Source organism: Loxodonta africana, chromosome 2 (assembly GCF_030014295.1).
Source record: "Loxodonta africana isolate mLoxAfr1 chromosome 2, mLoxAfr1.hap2, whole genome shotgun sequence".
NCBI lineage: Eukaryota > Metazoa > Chordata > Mammalia > Proboscidea > Elephantidae > Loxodonta > Loxodonta africana.
In genome coordinates, this window is record NC_087343.1 from 79740326 (window position 1) to 79754915 (window position 14590).

Genomic DNA, 14590 nt, shown 5'->3' on the forward strand with positions numbered 1-14590 from the left:
AAAACAAAACAAAAATTTTAACAAAGAAAAATTTATTTTCTCATAGTCCAGTAGGCTAGAAGTCCAAATTCAGGACATCAGTTCCAGGAGAAGGCTTTTTGTCTTTGTGGGCTCTAGAGGAAGGTCCGTCTTATCAATCTTCCCCTAGGAAGGGGCTAGGAGCTTCTCCACCCAGGAACCCCGCTCTGGTTTTTTTTTGTGTGTGTGTGTGTGTGTTTGTTTTAGTGGACAAATTGAAGGATTCTCCTAAACCATTAGTCCAATGGATTTCAGAGGTTGTCCTGTTCTCTCAAAACATCATTTGTTGTGTGCATGGGGAATTTTCTAAAAACTCAATTTGATACACATTGAACAGAACTGAAATCTTTGATGATGTAATAGTTCAGCTCCAGAATATAATGAAGTGCCTATACCTTAAATGGGCACCTTCACTGCCTGTTTTTAAAGAATACATATGCCGAGCCAACATGGTTTACTCTCACGCGCACTTGAGATTTCTAAACAGTTCTCCTTTCTTCTAAAACATGGGGGCCTTCATAAATATATAGTGACATTCAAATCCTGTGCCCACTCTGCCATTAGATCAGTGATTACATTCTTTTCCTTAGTGTCCTATTCAAATTAACGAGGCCTTCAAACACTCCAGGCAAAACGACTTACTGATGAATAACAAAATTCTGACTGATGTCTGGCACAGTATCCAGGGCTGAAATACCAGAATAGAGTAAAAGTCCTCTAATTCCACTACTTGGACCACTATCTGGACCAGTTTCGAGGCCTCAGTTTCCTTTTCTATAAAATGATGTGGTTGGAGTAGAAACAGATTTTTAAGGTGTGTTTCAATTCTAACAATTTCAGTTTTACCAAATTTGAATTATAAACAGAAGTCTTCCTCCTAAACAAATTCAGTGAGCCATGCTTCACACCAGATACTAAAGATTCACACTGTAACATTTTTATCAGTGCTGCAGTTTAAAAAAAGGTGGAAAAATGTAAACATAAGCGAAATGTATACTAGGACAACATAATGTATGTAATTGCATCACATGACCTCTGGAAAAAATGCATGCCTATGAATGTAATAAATGTTTAATTAGTAAAGCAGTATTTCAGTTAGTTCATACAACTTAAATACAGTTCCATATATCATACCCCAAAGCTGCATAATGTTAAATGGTTCATCACTTCCGTTCCAATGCATTACTAATATCATTACAAATTTTTTCATAATATTAAATTCCTATCAAAAAGCACATTTTACAGTAACTGGATAAATAAATGGTCAATCTCATCAGGAAAATTAGTCTACAAAGTCCACAAAGTTTCAGGAATAATACCACCTGCTATTTCCTTCAACCTAATATGTTTTCCCCTAAGAAGTTAACTTGGTTTAAATGTTTCCATTGATACATAAAATTTAAATAAAACCTGAATGTTTTTACAAGGAAAAAAAAAAAACCTAGTCTTACCTTATCCAGTCTCTTTTGCCAGCTGTCCTCGCGTTTTACCATTAGTTCAATACAGTGAGAAAGTGTAGCAAGGATTCCAGCAGTAGTTGCTTTAAAAGTTATTGCTTCTCCTTTAAAATCTATACCGTTAATCCCTTTCGGTGTTACATGAGGAAATACTGAAAAAGAAAGTTATTCACTGCAAATCTTTTTAATGAAGAAATAATTCCTCATCAAAATTTAAGATCAGAAAATGTTTTGAAAACTTGCCAAGTCAGAGAAGGTTTTGGTATACAGTTTTCCTCCTGCGGAACATTTTACAATCTCCCAACATTGCTCTGTGAGTAAAGGAGCTGTGGCAGCAAACACCCTTTAAATTCTTTTATCTGGATTCTATTTCCTGAAACTGATTTGGTGTGTTGCACCCAATGAATCAAGTGGTAGGAGAAGTAATACTTCAATGATAATATTATGACACCTTAGAGTGGGACCTAATTATGGCAATAACTAACTTAAATTTTAAGAAACTAAGAATTAAAAAAAAAACTGAAGATAAACCATAGAAGTGATATGGTGATATAAAAATTTTAAATGATTTCCAGATTTAAGCTCAAGACCCATACTCCTATCATGTGGCTCTTACATTTACATTTTATAATTTTAGCCTTGAATTAAATGCAAACAAGGGAGTATTATGAAATCCTTCCAACAGAACCCTGATAGATGAAATAATGATACTTTCAACTTTAAAAACTCAATGCAAAATGTCCACGCAAAGACCTGTACACAAATGTTCATGGTAGCTTTATTTGTAATAGCCAAAATTTGCAAAGAGCCCAAATGTCCACCAACAGATGAACGAATAAACGAATTATAGTGTATCTATACACTACAATGAAAAGGAATCAACTATTAATACATGCAACAACAGATGAATCTCTAAAAAAGAAACCAGGCAAAAAAGAACACATACTGCATGATTCCATTTATATAAAATTCTAGAAAACATGAACTAACATATAGTGATAGAAGAAAGATCAGTGTCTGCTTGGGAATGGGGTGAGGGGGCAGGAGGGAGGGATTACAAAAGGGCTCCAGGGAGCTTGAGGGTGACGGACATTTTCACTATCTTGATGGTGGTAATAGTTTCATTGCTATATACATGTATCAAATCTTATCAAACTGTATACTTCAAACGTGCATTTCATTGTATGTCAATTATGCCTCAATAAAGTTGTTTAAAAAACTTCTGTTTCCTTTATAAGATTAAAAACATTTTCTACAATTTTAACTTATACTTTTTTCCATTATTCTTACCAAAACTGTAGTTTCATTACAAAGAACTATTTTTACTAATAATTCAGATTAGAAATTCAAAGTCACCTGTATTCTATACAAGAGAATGTGTGCAATAATGGGTCCTTACTGGTAAATATCTGCTATTTATACACTTAGCAGTCAGTAAGAGCAACATGAAATGCCTTTGGAAAAACTCTAGAAATGTAGAAATGTATCTCTTCACCTGAACTTGCTACTTTTAGAAGCTGCCACCTGAAACTCTTTTGGGAATGTTATCGAGGTTATAAAATAGATTTTTAAGCTTTCCAACCCTTGAAAATAAAAGGTTCACACAGTAAGGGCCTCTGAAATAAAATTTTCATGTTACATCTGTCAAGAAATCAAAGTCACAAAGACAAAACTTCATCTTAATTTGACATCCACCAGCCTACTCTAAATATTGGTTACTTTGATTTTTTGCTCCAAGCTTCTTGTGCCCTATTTTGTGGAACCTATTAATCTTGATAGAAAAATTCCAGCAAAATCCCGAAGTACTTGACAATTTTGGATAAGCATATTTTCTAAAAAAAGGTAGAGCTGAAGATAAGGGGAAAAAATTCTTTAAGAGATGAGACAGACACACCTTAATTTCCTTTAGGAAAATGATACAGTAAAAAAAAAAAGGAAGTTGAAAATATGTAATCATAAATATGAAGGGCAGAAATGGAAGAACTGACAAAATATAAAGCTAGATTTGTAAGTACTTACTCTCTAAAGATTATCATTCAGATTTATAGTTATTTCATTTGAACTCTGGCCTTACACACTTTTAAAACAATGTTTTTAAAGGTACTAACACTCAGAACATCAAGGGACCTGTAAGTTAACATCAACATGTCAAAAATAAAAACAAATGCTGAAAGAAGCTAAGTAATTTGGAATGTCCTTATTTTATTAGATTCTCACATTCTATTCTGAATGGTACATGAGGTACATGTAAGCAACTTAAAGGGCAATCACCATAGTTCCTGTGACGGATTTTTCGTTTCCTCCTAAGATGCATTTCTAATGACCAGGTTATGTACATGCATGCATAGCGGACAGGAAATGGGATTGGTAGAGAAGTCCTTCTGAAGAGGCAGAATGGCAGCAGTTTCCTGCTCAAGATGCATAAACCAGAACCCCCATTGCTGTTGAGTTGATTCCAACTCAGTGACCCTATAGGGCAGTGTAGAACTACCCCATAGGGTTTCCAAGGAGCACGTGGTGGATTCGAACTGCCAACCTTTTAGTTAGCAGCCGTAGCTCTTAACCACTATGCCACCAGGTTTCCCTACAGGTACACAGAAGATAAATTTTTAAGACTTTGGAATATTTTTTACCTTTGTATCTGATCGAAAGATTGGCGGGGTTCAGAACCCTAGGTTGAAAATAATTTTCATTCAGAATCAAGAGGGGCACTGTTCTACTATTTTGTAATGTCCAACACTATGTAAAGGCCAATGTCATTCTTACTCTTAATTTTTGGTATATGACTTCACCAACCTCCCCCACCTACCATCCTCTTAAGGATCTTTTCATCTCTCTCCAGGGTGATGATGCATGCCTTGGTGAGGATTCTGTTTTGTTCCTCCCACCCTCATTATGTTGGTTGTTCAGTGGTCTCTTTTCAGTTCAGAGAATTGAGACCTTCAGTTTTGTGGAATTTTCTTAGATTATACCCACTCCTCGCTTATTGACATGATTAGGTTTCAAAAACCAGGTTGTTACGTGAAAAGTGGTGTTACCGAGAGTTGGGGCCATGTCCCATTTTCGGTGCTGGTGCCCACCCCAATGCCATTGGGTCACTCACCATATGCTGGGCATCCCTAGCTTGTCTTGGGATGTGTGTGGCATGGTGGGCCCCCTTCCCTACCACTGTGGAATCTGCAGGGGTTGGGGCTGGTGGTGGTTGGGGTTGCATGCCTCTCTGGAACAGTAGGCCATGCTCGAGGCCTCCATGTGGGACTTCCATACCTCACCTCTCTACCTTCCTGCTCTGCTGGCCCTGGAGATAGGCCTTGGCGGATAGCTCCCATGCTTGCGAGCAGGTAAAACTTGGCCACCTGTGCCCAGCGGAGGCTGCAGAGAGGCCTCTTTGGAAGCAGAGACTTCCGAACCCCCTACCCGACGCCTGCAGCCCAGACTCCAGCTGCCTCCTCTGGCCCAGATCTCCTTACCTCCATGCTGCCTGCCCCTCCCTTGCTCCATGGGGCCAACTTGGCCCCTTTGCCCAACCCAGGTAATAGGAACCACCAGCAGTCTGCGCAGCCTCGCTCCCTCTCACAAACCTTGCCCTCTTACTCCCACTCTCACCTCGACGACTCATTAATGTGCAAAATAGTACAATATTTTTTTCTACTCTCATAAATGCGAAATGCTGGATAACAAGATAGTAAGTGAGGAGTTGGTGTAGTTCCTTAATAATTCTTTCCCTCTATTCCTCTATTTCCTCTTTCTGCAACTGGTATTAGTCAGATATCAGATCTCCTGGTTGGTGCTCAAATTTGTTTTCTTTCCTTCCTTTCTCTCTCTTATTCTTAAGCTTTTTCTTCTGCTTTTTTGGGATTTTCCTCAAATTTTTATAAATAAACTCTTCCAAAAAGTGATTTTTTAATTCTTGCTTTTGTAATTTCCAAGAGTTCTTATTTCCAGGAATAAAAATCATGTTTTATTATTAAGGACATTAACTACAGTTTTCATTTGCTTCCGGCATTTTCTGAGTTTCTTTTTCTAGTTTGCTTGTTTTAGTCACTTTCCTCAAATATCTGGAAATATCTGGCTAACTGTTCACATATAAGAGTGAAGTAGTGGAAGTTCTGTATGTACTAGCAGAGCTTGTCAACTGGTGGGCTTCAAAGGGTGATCTAGTAGTGTGATGGCTTTTTCACGAAAGACCCCTAAAAATCTCTTATTAGTAGGTCTTTTCTCTGTGGCCATTCTATTTCTACTGCCAGAAAATATGTGTCTGATTGATGGGTATTCTGGAAACAGAGTAAGAGAAGGGGCTGGGGATTGTATCCTTCGATATGCAGGCTTTTATTTAGTCTCTAGTTACCAGAGTTCTTGGAGACAGGCAGGACAATAAAATCTAGATAATCAGTAATTAACAACAAGATCTAAAAAATCAGATAATTTCTAGATAATCATTTTTACTGATAGGCCCATCTACCTATGTTTGCTTGGCTGGTATCCCTGAATTTAGAACTCGCCACTTCAATTTCTTTAAAAAATAAACTTCTTTTCTCTTTTGGGGAATGTAGGTGAAATAACTGAGTTAATGTGGGATGGAGAACCAAACCTGGGAGTTTTAAAACTCCTTTCAATAATTTTCCCAATATCCAAACAGAAATGTTTTCTTAAAGCAGAATATTCATCATGAAGTTAAAATATAACTGAGAAACTTTCCCCAAATAATTCTCTAATTCCATAAAGATAAATAAATCTGGATGACCAAATAAGGTACAATGTTGCAGATCCAAGTTATAAGGACAACTTTGCAACAGTAAGCTAGTATTTTTGCAGGATTGGTGGCGGAGGGTAGGTTCTACGGAAAGAGAGCCATTGTGAAAAGAAACAGGGAGAGGAAAAGGTAGAGAAGAGAGTAGCATTAGATTTTACTATCAATAACACAGTGGTCCAATATGATCTCTGAAATAGAAAATTATTTCCAAACACAAGTAACAGTTTAAAAAAATGATTTGAAAATATGCCACAATCACAGATTTTACTTCATATTCTTTCATAACTTCAGCAAAAATAAGCATAATTAGATGAAATTATTTTGTTCACAAAGGCTTACTGGTAACAAAACATTTTTAGGAACCCACTCTAGCTTTTCCTTAGAATATGTTCAGAGAAAAATAATAACTACAAATCACAAGTTTTCAATGAACAGTTCAGAATTCTATCTGAAGAGGTAACCATTATAAATAAAGCGACAATTAATAAAACAGTATAAGAAATAAACCATCTTGTTCCAGGATCTACAAACGTTATGCTGTAAAAACAGAGCTATTCCAATAATTTTCTTTTCATAACATTGGTTATATACTTTCAGCATCAGTTTATCAAGTTGAGAGAGAAAAGAATGTTAGAAGGAAAGAAATATGCTCTAAAGACACATTCAAGTTCAGTTCCATTACAATATTTCCCCTAATCCTTTTCAGTACTAGAATTTCACTATATCAAATACTACAATGTCTAGAATTCAGAATAAGTCTTTGTTAGAGAGCGAGCAGCCATTAATACTATTTAACCTCAGAATGTGCCTTTCTCAGGAGAAATTTCACATAAATTCCAGCAGTTCCACTGCTTTTAAAAATTACTCAACTAGGTAATTATTTTTTGATACAGAATGTGTTTTATCCAACTGGAGGAAAAATGTATTACTTACACTTTTCCTTATTGCCATTGGTGTTATGCAAGAAATCTCCATCTGAGCGTGTTGTTGGAAAGTCATCTTCATCATCTTCTACCACTAAATAAAATACATTGTTTAAGAATATTAGGATAAAAGAACATAAAATTAACCAGTTTATTCTTACTTTCAACTGGGCCAATATTCTCTGAATTCTATGAGTGCAAAATCTTAATAATTTTTGTATTTTCAGCGGTTATCAAGGTTTGTCCGATAAATACGCTGTGGGACATCTTTAATACCATATATTATGTCAAAATTGTATTCATTCTCATTTGTGTATAGATGGCTAGTACATTATGAATTAGGTTGCCCTTTAGTCTTCCTGTTTCTTCTAACTTAGCTTTGAGCCATTTCGTAACTCTATAAAAGTCCCAGAAGGTCTGAGTTGGGATTATAAAACAGCATGCCGAGGATACCCAGAGTCTGTCTCTGAGAGTTCTCAAATCTAACATTTCTTGAGTATGTGGATGGTGCTAACTGAAAGGCCTGGTGATCTACTTCCAAAAAATCAGCTACTGAAAACCCTACAGAGCACAGTTCTACTCTGACGAGCCTGGGGTCGCCATGATTCAGAATCAACTCAACAGCAACTGGTTTTTCCAGATACACAGAACTATAATGAGTTGCAGGTGTTACAGCAATTTGCATTCACCCCAGTGTATATGTGCCTGGACATCTCTTTCAATTTCCCCAATTACAAAAGGTTGGCAGTTCGAATCCACCAGGCACTCCTATGGGTTGGTTCTACTCCGTCCTCATAGGGTTGCTATGAGTCAGAATTGACCTTACGGCAACAGGTTTTAAACACACACACACACACACGCACACACACACACACGAGACAAAGTAGAATCGCCCCATAGTGTTTCCAAGGCTGTAATCTTTACAGAAGCAGGCTGTCACATCTTTTCCCTGCAGAGCTGCTTGTGGGTTTCATTCTAAACTTGTCTTACTTCTCGCTTGTATATCTCAACCTGATGAGTAAGTAATGTGGCTCCACAAGAAACACCTCATCTTCTTTAGCTCCCTCTCGCCCTTGACTGAAGGGTAGGAATCACCACTGAAAATACCTTTATTTTGTACTGCCAGTTCCTAATCACTGAACTACTTCATTTTTTTCCCCCATCACTTGAAAATTTTGTTTTGTTTCTAGCAACTTTTTCAAATAATGAACTGTTATTATCTACTAACCCCTTGCATTCCTTTCTGCCAGGCTAACATCAATACTCAGTTGACATTTTTCTTTTCTACTCCCATCACTTCTACAGACTTCAAATTCATGCTGAAGTCTCTGCAGACAACACCTTAGTTCCAAGATTAATCACTTTTCCAGAATCTGTGGACCTTCAACTCCTCACAAATCATTTGCAAATACTCAATTTTATGAAATCCATAAACACAATGCACTACTCCTTTTCGAAATTAGTATTCATCATCAGACAAGGTCCTGACCTTGACATAATACTAGCCTGATTAATCTCTTCTTAATTGCACTGAAATTCTTGCACTTCACTCACTTCATTAGTACCTGTTTTAGTACAAAAGATTCACTTCCTTACCCTTAACTCTATGGTTATTATCATTGTGTGCCGCTGAGTCTCTTTTCGACTCATAGCTGACTGCATGTGACAGAGTAGAACTGCCCCATAGGATTTTCGAGGCTGTAATCTTTATGGAATCAAACTGTCAGGTCCTTCTCCTGTGGAGCCACTGGGTGGGTTCAAACTGTCAATCTTTCAGTTAGCAGCTGAGTGCTTAACTGTTGCCTTACCAGGGTTAGCTGGAGGTTATAAAGTTGAGAGTGTCACATGATGAAGAAAACACAGGAGGAGCTAACCAATCAACACTATGGCTAGCTACTCCTATGTTTTCTTCTTCATCAACTGTAACACACATTCTCAACTTTATATCCTCCGACTAAGTCTACAAACTACACCTTCCTGGATCATCCATCTATGTTTACCCCATACCTTCAACTCTGAGTGTCACTAAATAAGTCTCAACAAATGAACACTCCTGGTTCAAAACCACCAAGGGCTCCAAGGGAGAAAGATGTAGCTCTCTGCTTCTGTAGAGATTTACAGCCTAGGAAATCCTATGGGGCTGCTGTGAGTCGGAATCGACTGGATGGCGGTGGGTTTTTTGGTCATCTCACTAAAATTTTTTTCATTTGTTCTTTGTAAAAAAAAGAAGTTAAGAGAATATGCATTAAAAAAATTAATCACCACTAAGGGGGGATCTTGTGTAATACTGCTTTCATGGCTGGGATGCATTTTCTTGGAAAACTCAAAGCCTTCTATATAGTATCTGCTTTTCCTTTTCTGGGGCCCTGGTGGCACAGTGGTTAAGTGTGTGGCTGCTAATCAAGAGGTGGGCAGTTCAAATCTACCAGCTGCTCCTTGGAAACTCTATGAGGCAGTTCTACTCTGTCCTATATGAGTCGGAATGACTTGATGGCAACAGTTTTTTTTCCTTTTCTGATGGTAATTCCTTCTATTGTTAGAAGGCTTGTTTAAAACCCTAGTTCCTATTTCTACTAGATTATCTACAGTCATCTAGAAACTTAAAGACTAGAATCTGAGACTGTATCTCCCTCCGACCCCTCTAATATTCTGGTCCAGGAAGACCAGCATAAGGGTATAATGTACTGATTTTTTCTTTTTTAAAGCTCTCCCAGCTGATTCCAATAACCAGCAAGGCATCCATATTTTCACCATCTAAATATTTCTCAACTGGTAAATTAAATCTTCCTCTCAAACTACCCCCTCTTATCACCATCCACCCTGTCTCCCCAACATACACACAAAAGGTTAATTACCTTCTAATGAAATCTATTGGTTCTTTGTATGGCTCAACCTCATCTTTTCCTTAGCCTCTTGATCTCTGTGTTCTATCGACACTGCTCATGTTTCCAGTGAAATTTCTGCTTGCAAGACAGAACGCTCTTGGTGGATCTCTCACCTTTCCAACCATATCTCTATTTTACATTTGTTTTAAAAATGAAATTTCACTTTCCTTAAAGGCATCCTTCAAGTCTCCTTCCTTGGATATTTGTCCTTCTACCCCATGGGAGTTTATCTACTCTTATGACTTCAATTATTTTTTTTATGCTAATGTATTTTCATTTGACTTCTTATACTAGCACTAGGCTCATATCTTCCATAGAATTTCTCCAAAGAAATGTCTACTACTAAAACTCAATATATCTAGAAGTGGCTCCATATCAGTTGTGCAACCCCTCATACTTACAGTTAAGTATAGTTTTCTCTTCTGTAAAAAGGGTTTAATATTAGTACCTATTTTTTTTATATAAAATAATTCATGCAAAGTATTTAACATAGTACATGGTTGTTGTTGTGTGCTGTCAAGTCAATTTTGACTCATAGCGACCCTACAGGACAGAGAAGAACTGCCCCATAGGGTTTTCAGATTGCCACATCTTTCTCCCAAGGAGAGGTTGGTGGGTTTGAACCACCAATCTTTTGGTTAGCAGCTGAGTTCTTAACTATTGTGTGACCAAGGCTCTTTACTGTACATGGTAAACACTATAAAACACTTTAAAAAGTAATCATGGTGATTTTCCTCTAGTGAATCTCTTCTCTATTCTTGATGCTTGATCCAGAGTCTCACATTCTGATGGTTAGATTATGACAATGTTTTACTTAGTCTCTCATCATTCCAGTGTAAGTTACAATCATCTGTAATGATTAATCTTCCAAAAGAATTAATTTCAACTTACTTAAATGTTATTTTTCAAATTACCAAAGTGAAAATTAGCTTTTAGATTAAATTCCAACTGTTCTTATGTTCAATATTCTCCATCAAATAGCTTAGTAGTACCTAATAGGAATTTTCAATTGTTCGTAAATTTTTAGTCTAATACACAAAATATAAAACTGATGAAAATAAGAGTTGCTTTGGCTAGAAGAGTGCTCTTTTTCCTCTCCTTTCTAAAAAAGCACTCCCCTCTCTATCCTTGAGGCACCTCTGAGGAACTTCTAGGAATGTTTGATGTGATTTGAAACTACTGTCCTAACACAAATTCTCTACCCCAATCAAATTGAGGCTCTTTACCAACTCTGAAATCTGTTATGCTAAATCCCACCTTTGGATCTTGCCAATTCCTGCTTCCCTCATCCCTTCAACACTAACTTAACCACATTAATAAGAGCTCTTTTAATAAGAGCAGCTATTATTTATTAAGTTTTTGCTGTTAACACAGTGCTAAGGTATACATATTCTCATTTAATTCTCACAATCATTTATGCACTGGATATAACACCTATTTTACAGTTAAGGAAACAGAAGCTGAGAAACGTTAATTTGCTTCAAGTCATCAAGCTACCAATGAATGAAAGAACAAGATTAGAAGAACCTTTACTCTTAATGTGGTATATAAGCCTTGTTTTAAAAATCAAACAGTATGTTTGGGTCAGAAGTAATGCCTTTGTTCCCCACAGGGTTATTTAAATCTTACTAAAGGGCTAATTAAATCTTACTCAAGTGTGTATGGCAGTGATGAGGGGTGCAGTAAGGCTGCCTTAATAGCAATTCTAATAAAATATTTTACATGAAAATACTAAAATAAGAAGTTAGTGTTGCCATTTCAACGACACACAGAACACTGACTCTTAGAATTCTTTAGGTCATAGACTTAGTTGGATAACATGATAAAAGTGCATAGAGATCCACAGATGCAGGCCATCAACCCTGATCTATACCCAAAGTAGGAGACTATGGTCCACATCCTAATTTCACCTTTACCCGTCATATATTCTTAAAAATATCAGTATCTCTAAAATGGCATTTGTAGAGAAATTAGTCTACCATTATCGCTATTAATTCGAATGTGTAACAAAGGATTCAGATTAATATTTAGACTTATTTTTCAATTCTACACAATCTGGTTGTCACTACCCCAACTTCTACTCCTTCCACCAACACTTTTGTCCTTAAAATACTATACACTATTGGTGTGGATCACTTAAAGATAAACAAGGAATCCAATTCTGTATGTTACTGTTTTTGCTTAAAGGGCCACTTACAAGTAAAAGAAAACTGATATGTAATGTTGAATGTGATACAAAGGATATACACTTTTTTGTCTGATAAAAAAAACCAAAAACCAAACCTGCTGCCATTGAGTCTCTCTGTATAATAGAGAACCAGAAATTCAACTGCCTTTATTTTTAAAGAAATAAACATCAAACATTAAAGAACCCAAAACTTGAAGCATATCAAATATAAAGAACTTCAAGGCTACTTAATCTAGACAAAATTAAGTACTTTAAAAGGAATTTGGACTTCCACTTTTGGCTAAGATGGAGTAACCCAGGGACTGAATTTACCCTCTAGCATGAAACTAAAAAACTGGGCAAAATATATGAAACAATGGTTTTCAAGACACTGGATATCAGGCAACAAAGGACAGTGATCCCTGAGAACTGAGAAACAAGGTAAGCTTGGAAACTGCCTTGTGAGAGTTTCTAAGCTACCAACTGAAGAGAAGGAACCTAGGAAAAGGCCAGTAGATTCCATAAGTTACGGAGATGGTGCTGAGAGTCCAGAAAGACATAGGCAGCTAGAGTTCACAGGGCAGAATATTGGAGAGGAAAGAGCTGCATAGAGAGAGAACTCTGGAGATGAGCAGAGGATCTCCCTTGAGTATTCAGTATAATATAGATCAGCACATGCACATGAGGAAACTACCTCAGGCCAGGGAAAGAATTCTAGAAAATAGTACCCAAAACTTACATGGGGCCAGGAAAAGTACCTGTTCCCAATACACAGACTAGAAAACTCAGTTCACAGAGAATTGGTTAAAAACCTAAAAAACCAAACCCTTTGTCGTCAAGTCGATTTGACTCATAGCGACTACAGAACTCAACAAGATCTTGTCTCAGTAGTGGAGAGAATCTATGGTAGAGGTCTTATAATGGAGAACCTTATAGTATAAGGTTCTTATACTATATATGAAGTGGTATACTACTACTAAAGGTAGACTGTGAAATCAACTATACATACTATAAACTCTAAAGCAACCACTAAAATAATAAAATAATTAGAGATTAGAAGTTAATAAAAGAGATAAAATGTTATTTAAAAAAAGGAAACAAAGAAGACAAAAAGTATGTGGGCTCAGATCAAACACACTTAGTAAGACAAAAATGAAAATACGTCAACTAACTTAGTTTTACTGGGAATGAACTTAGTGCCATTTAGTAATACTTAATGCTGTGAGTAGTTCATCTTTGCCTTCACGGAAAATTAAGAGGAAAATTGAAGAAAAGATGTTATTGCCAACATCAGTAGTATCTTCAGCAGTAACAAAGGGAAAGTAACTTCAAATGTCACCTCCCGTTAAAAGTTAACTAAAGATCATATCTTTCTTTAAAAAAAGTATTAAAAATTATATTTTAATTGATACGCAGCTACAAAAAAAAAAAAATTTTTTTTTTACATCATAGATCTCTTTTATGAGAAAAAAGCCAGAGGGTGCGAGAGAAGGAGGAGGGTAGAAAGAAAGAGAGAGAGAGAGATCACCTCATCAATGATTCTAGATATGAGGATTTAACACAAACATATGCTTGTTTCTAAGACTCATCATGGGGTAAATTTACTAGACATAATGGGAAATACCCCATTACCAAGATAACAGATACCATGTTTTTTTTTTCTTTATTAACTTTTATTGAGCTTCAAGTGAATGTTTACAAATCAAGTCAGACTGTCACATATAAGTTTATATACACCTTACTCCATTCTCCCACTTGCTCTCCCCGTAATGAGTCAGCCCTTCCAATCTCTCCTTTCGTGACAATTTTGCCAGCTTCCAACTCTCTCTATCCTCCCATCCCCCCTCCAGACAGGAGATGCCAACACAGTCTCAAGTGTCCACCTGGTATTAGTTCACTCTTCATCAGCATCTCTCTCCTACCCACTGTCCAGTCCCTTTCATGTCTGATGAGTTGTCTTCGGGAATGGTTCCTGTCCTGGGCCAACAGAAGGTTTGGGGACCATGACCGCCGGGATTCCTCTAGTCTCAGTCAGACCATTAAGTATGGTCTTTTTATGAGAATTTGGGGTCTGCATCCCACTGATCTCCTGCTCCCTCAGGGGTTCTCTGTTGTGCTCCCTGTCAGGGCAGTCATCGGTTGTAGCCGGGCACCATCTAGTTCTTCTGGTCTCAGGATGATGTAAGTCTCTAGTTCATGTGGCCCTTTCTGTCTCTTGGGCTCATAGTTATCGTGTGACCTTGGTGTTCTTCATTCTCCTTTGATCCAGGTGGGTTGAGACCAATTGATGCATCTTAGATGGCCGCTTGTTAGCATTTAAGACCCCAGATGCCACATTTCAAAGTGAGATGCAGAATGTTTTCATAATAGAATTATTTTGCCCATTG

The 14590-nt window shown here is 37.0% G+C and overlaps 1 protein-coding gene across 4 annotated transcripts in view; it reads right to left on the minus strand.

The window, feature by feature from the left end:
* Window positions 1-14590, minus strand: part of CERT1 (ceramide transporter 1) — a 160145-nt gene that overhangs the window by 43124 nt on the left and 102431 nt on the right. For all 4 annotated transcript variants that reach the window (XM_064273233.1, XM_064273231.1, XM_064273224.1 and 1 more), the window contains 2 exons: window positions 7162-7245; window positions 1470-1627 (listed from right to left, as the gene is read on the minus strand). In XM_064273233.1, the coding sequence (XP_064129303.1) occupies window positions 1470-1627; window positions 7162-7245 (242 nt within the window). The remainder of the gene's footprint in view (window positions 1-1469; window positions 1628-7161; window positions 7246-14590) is intronic.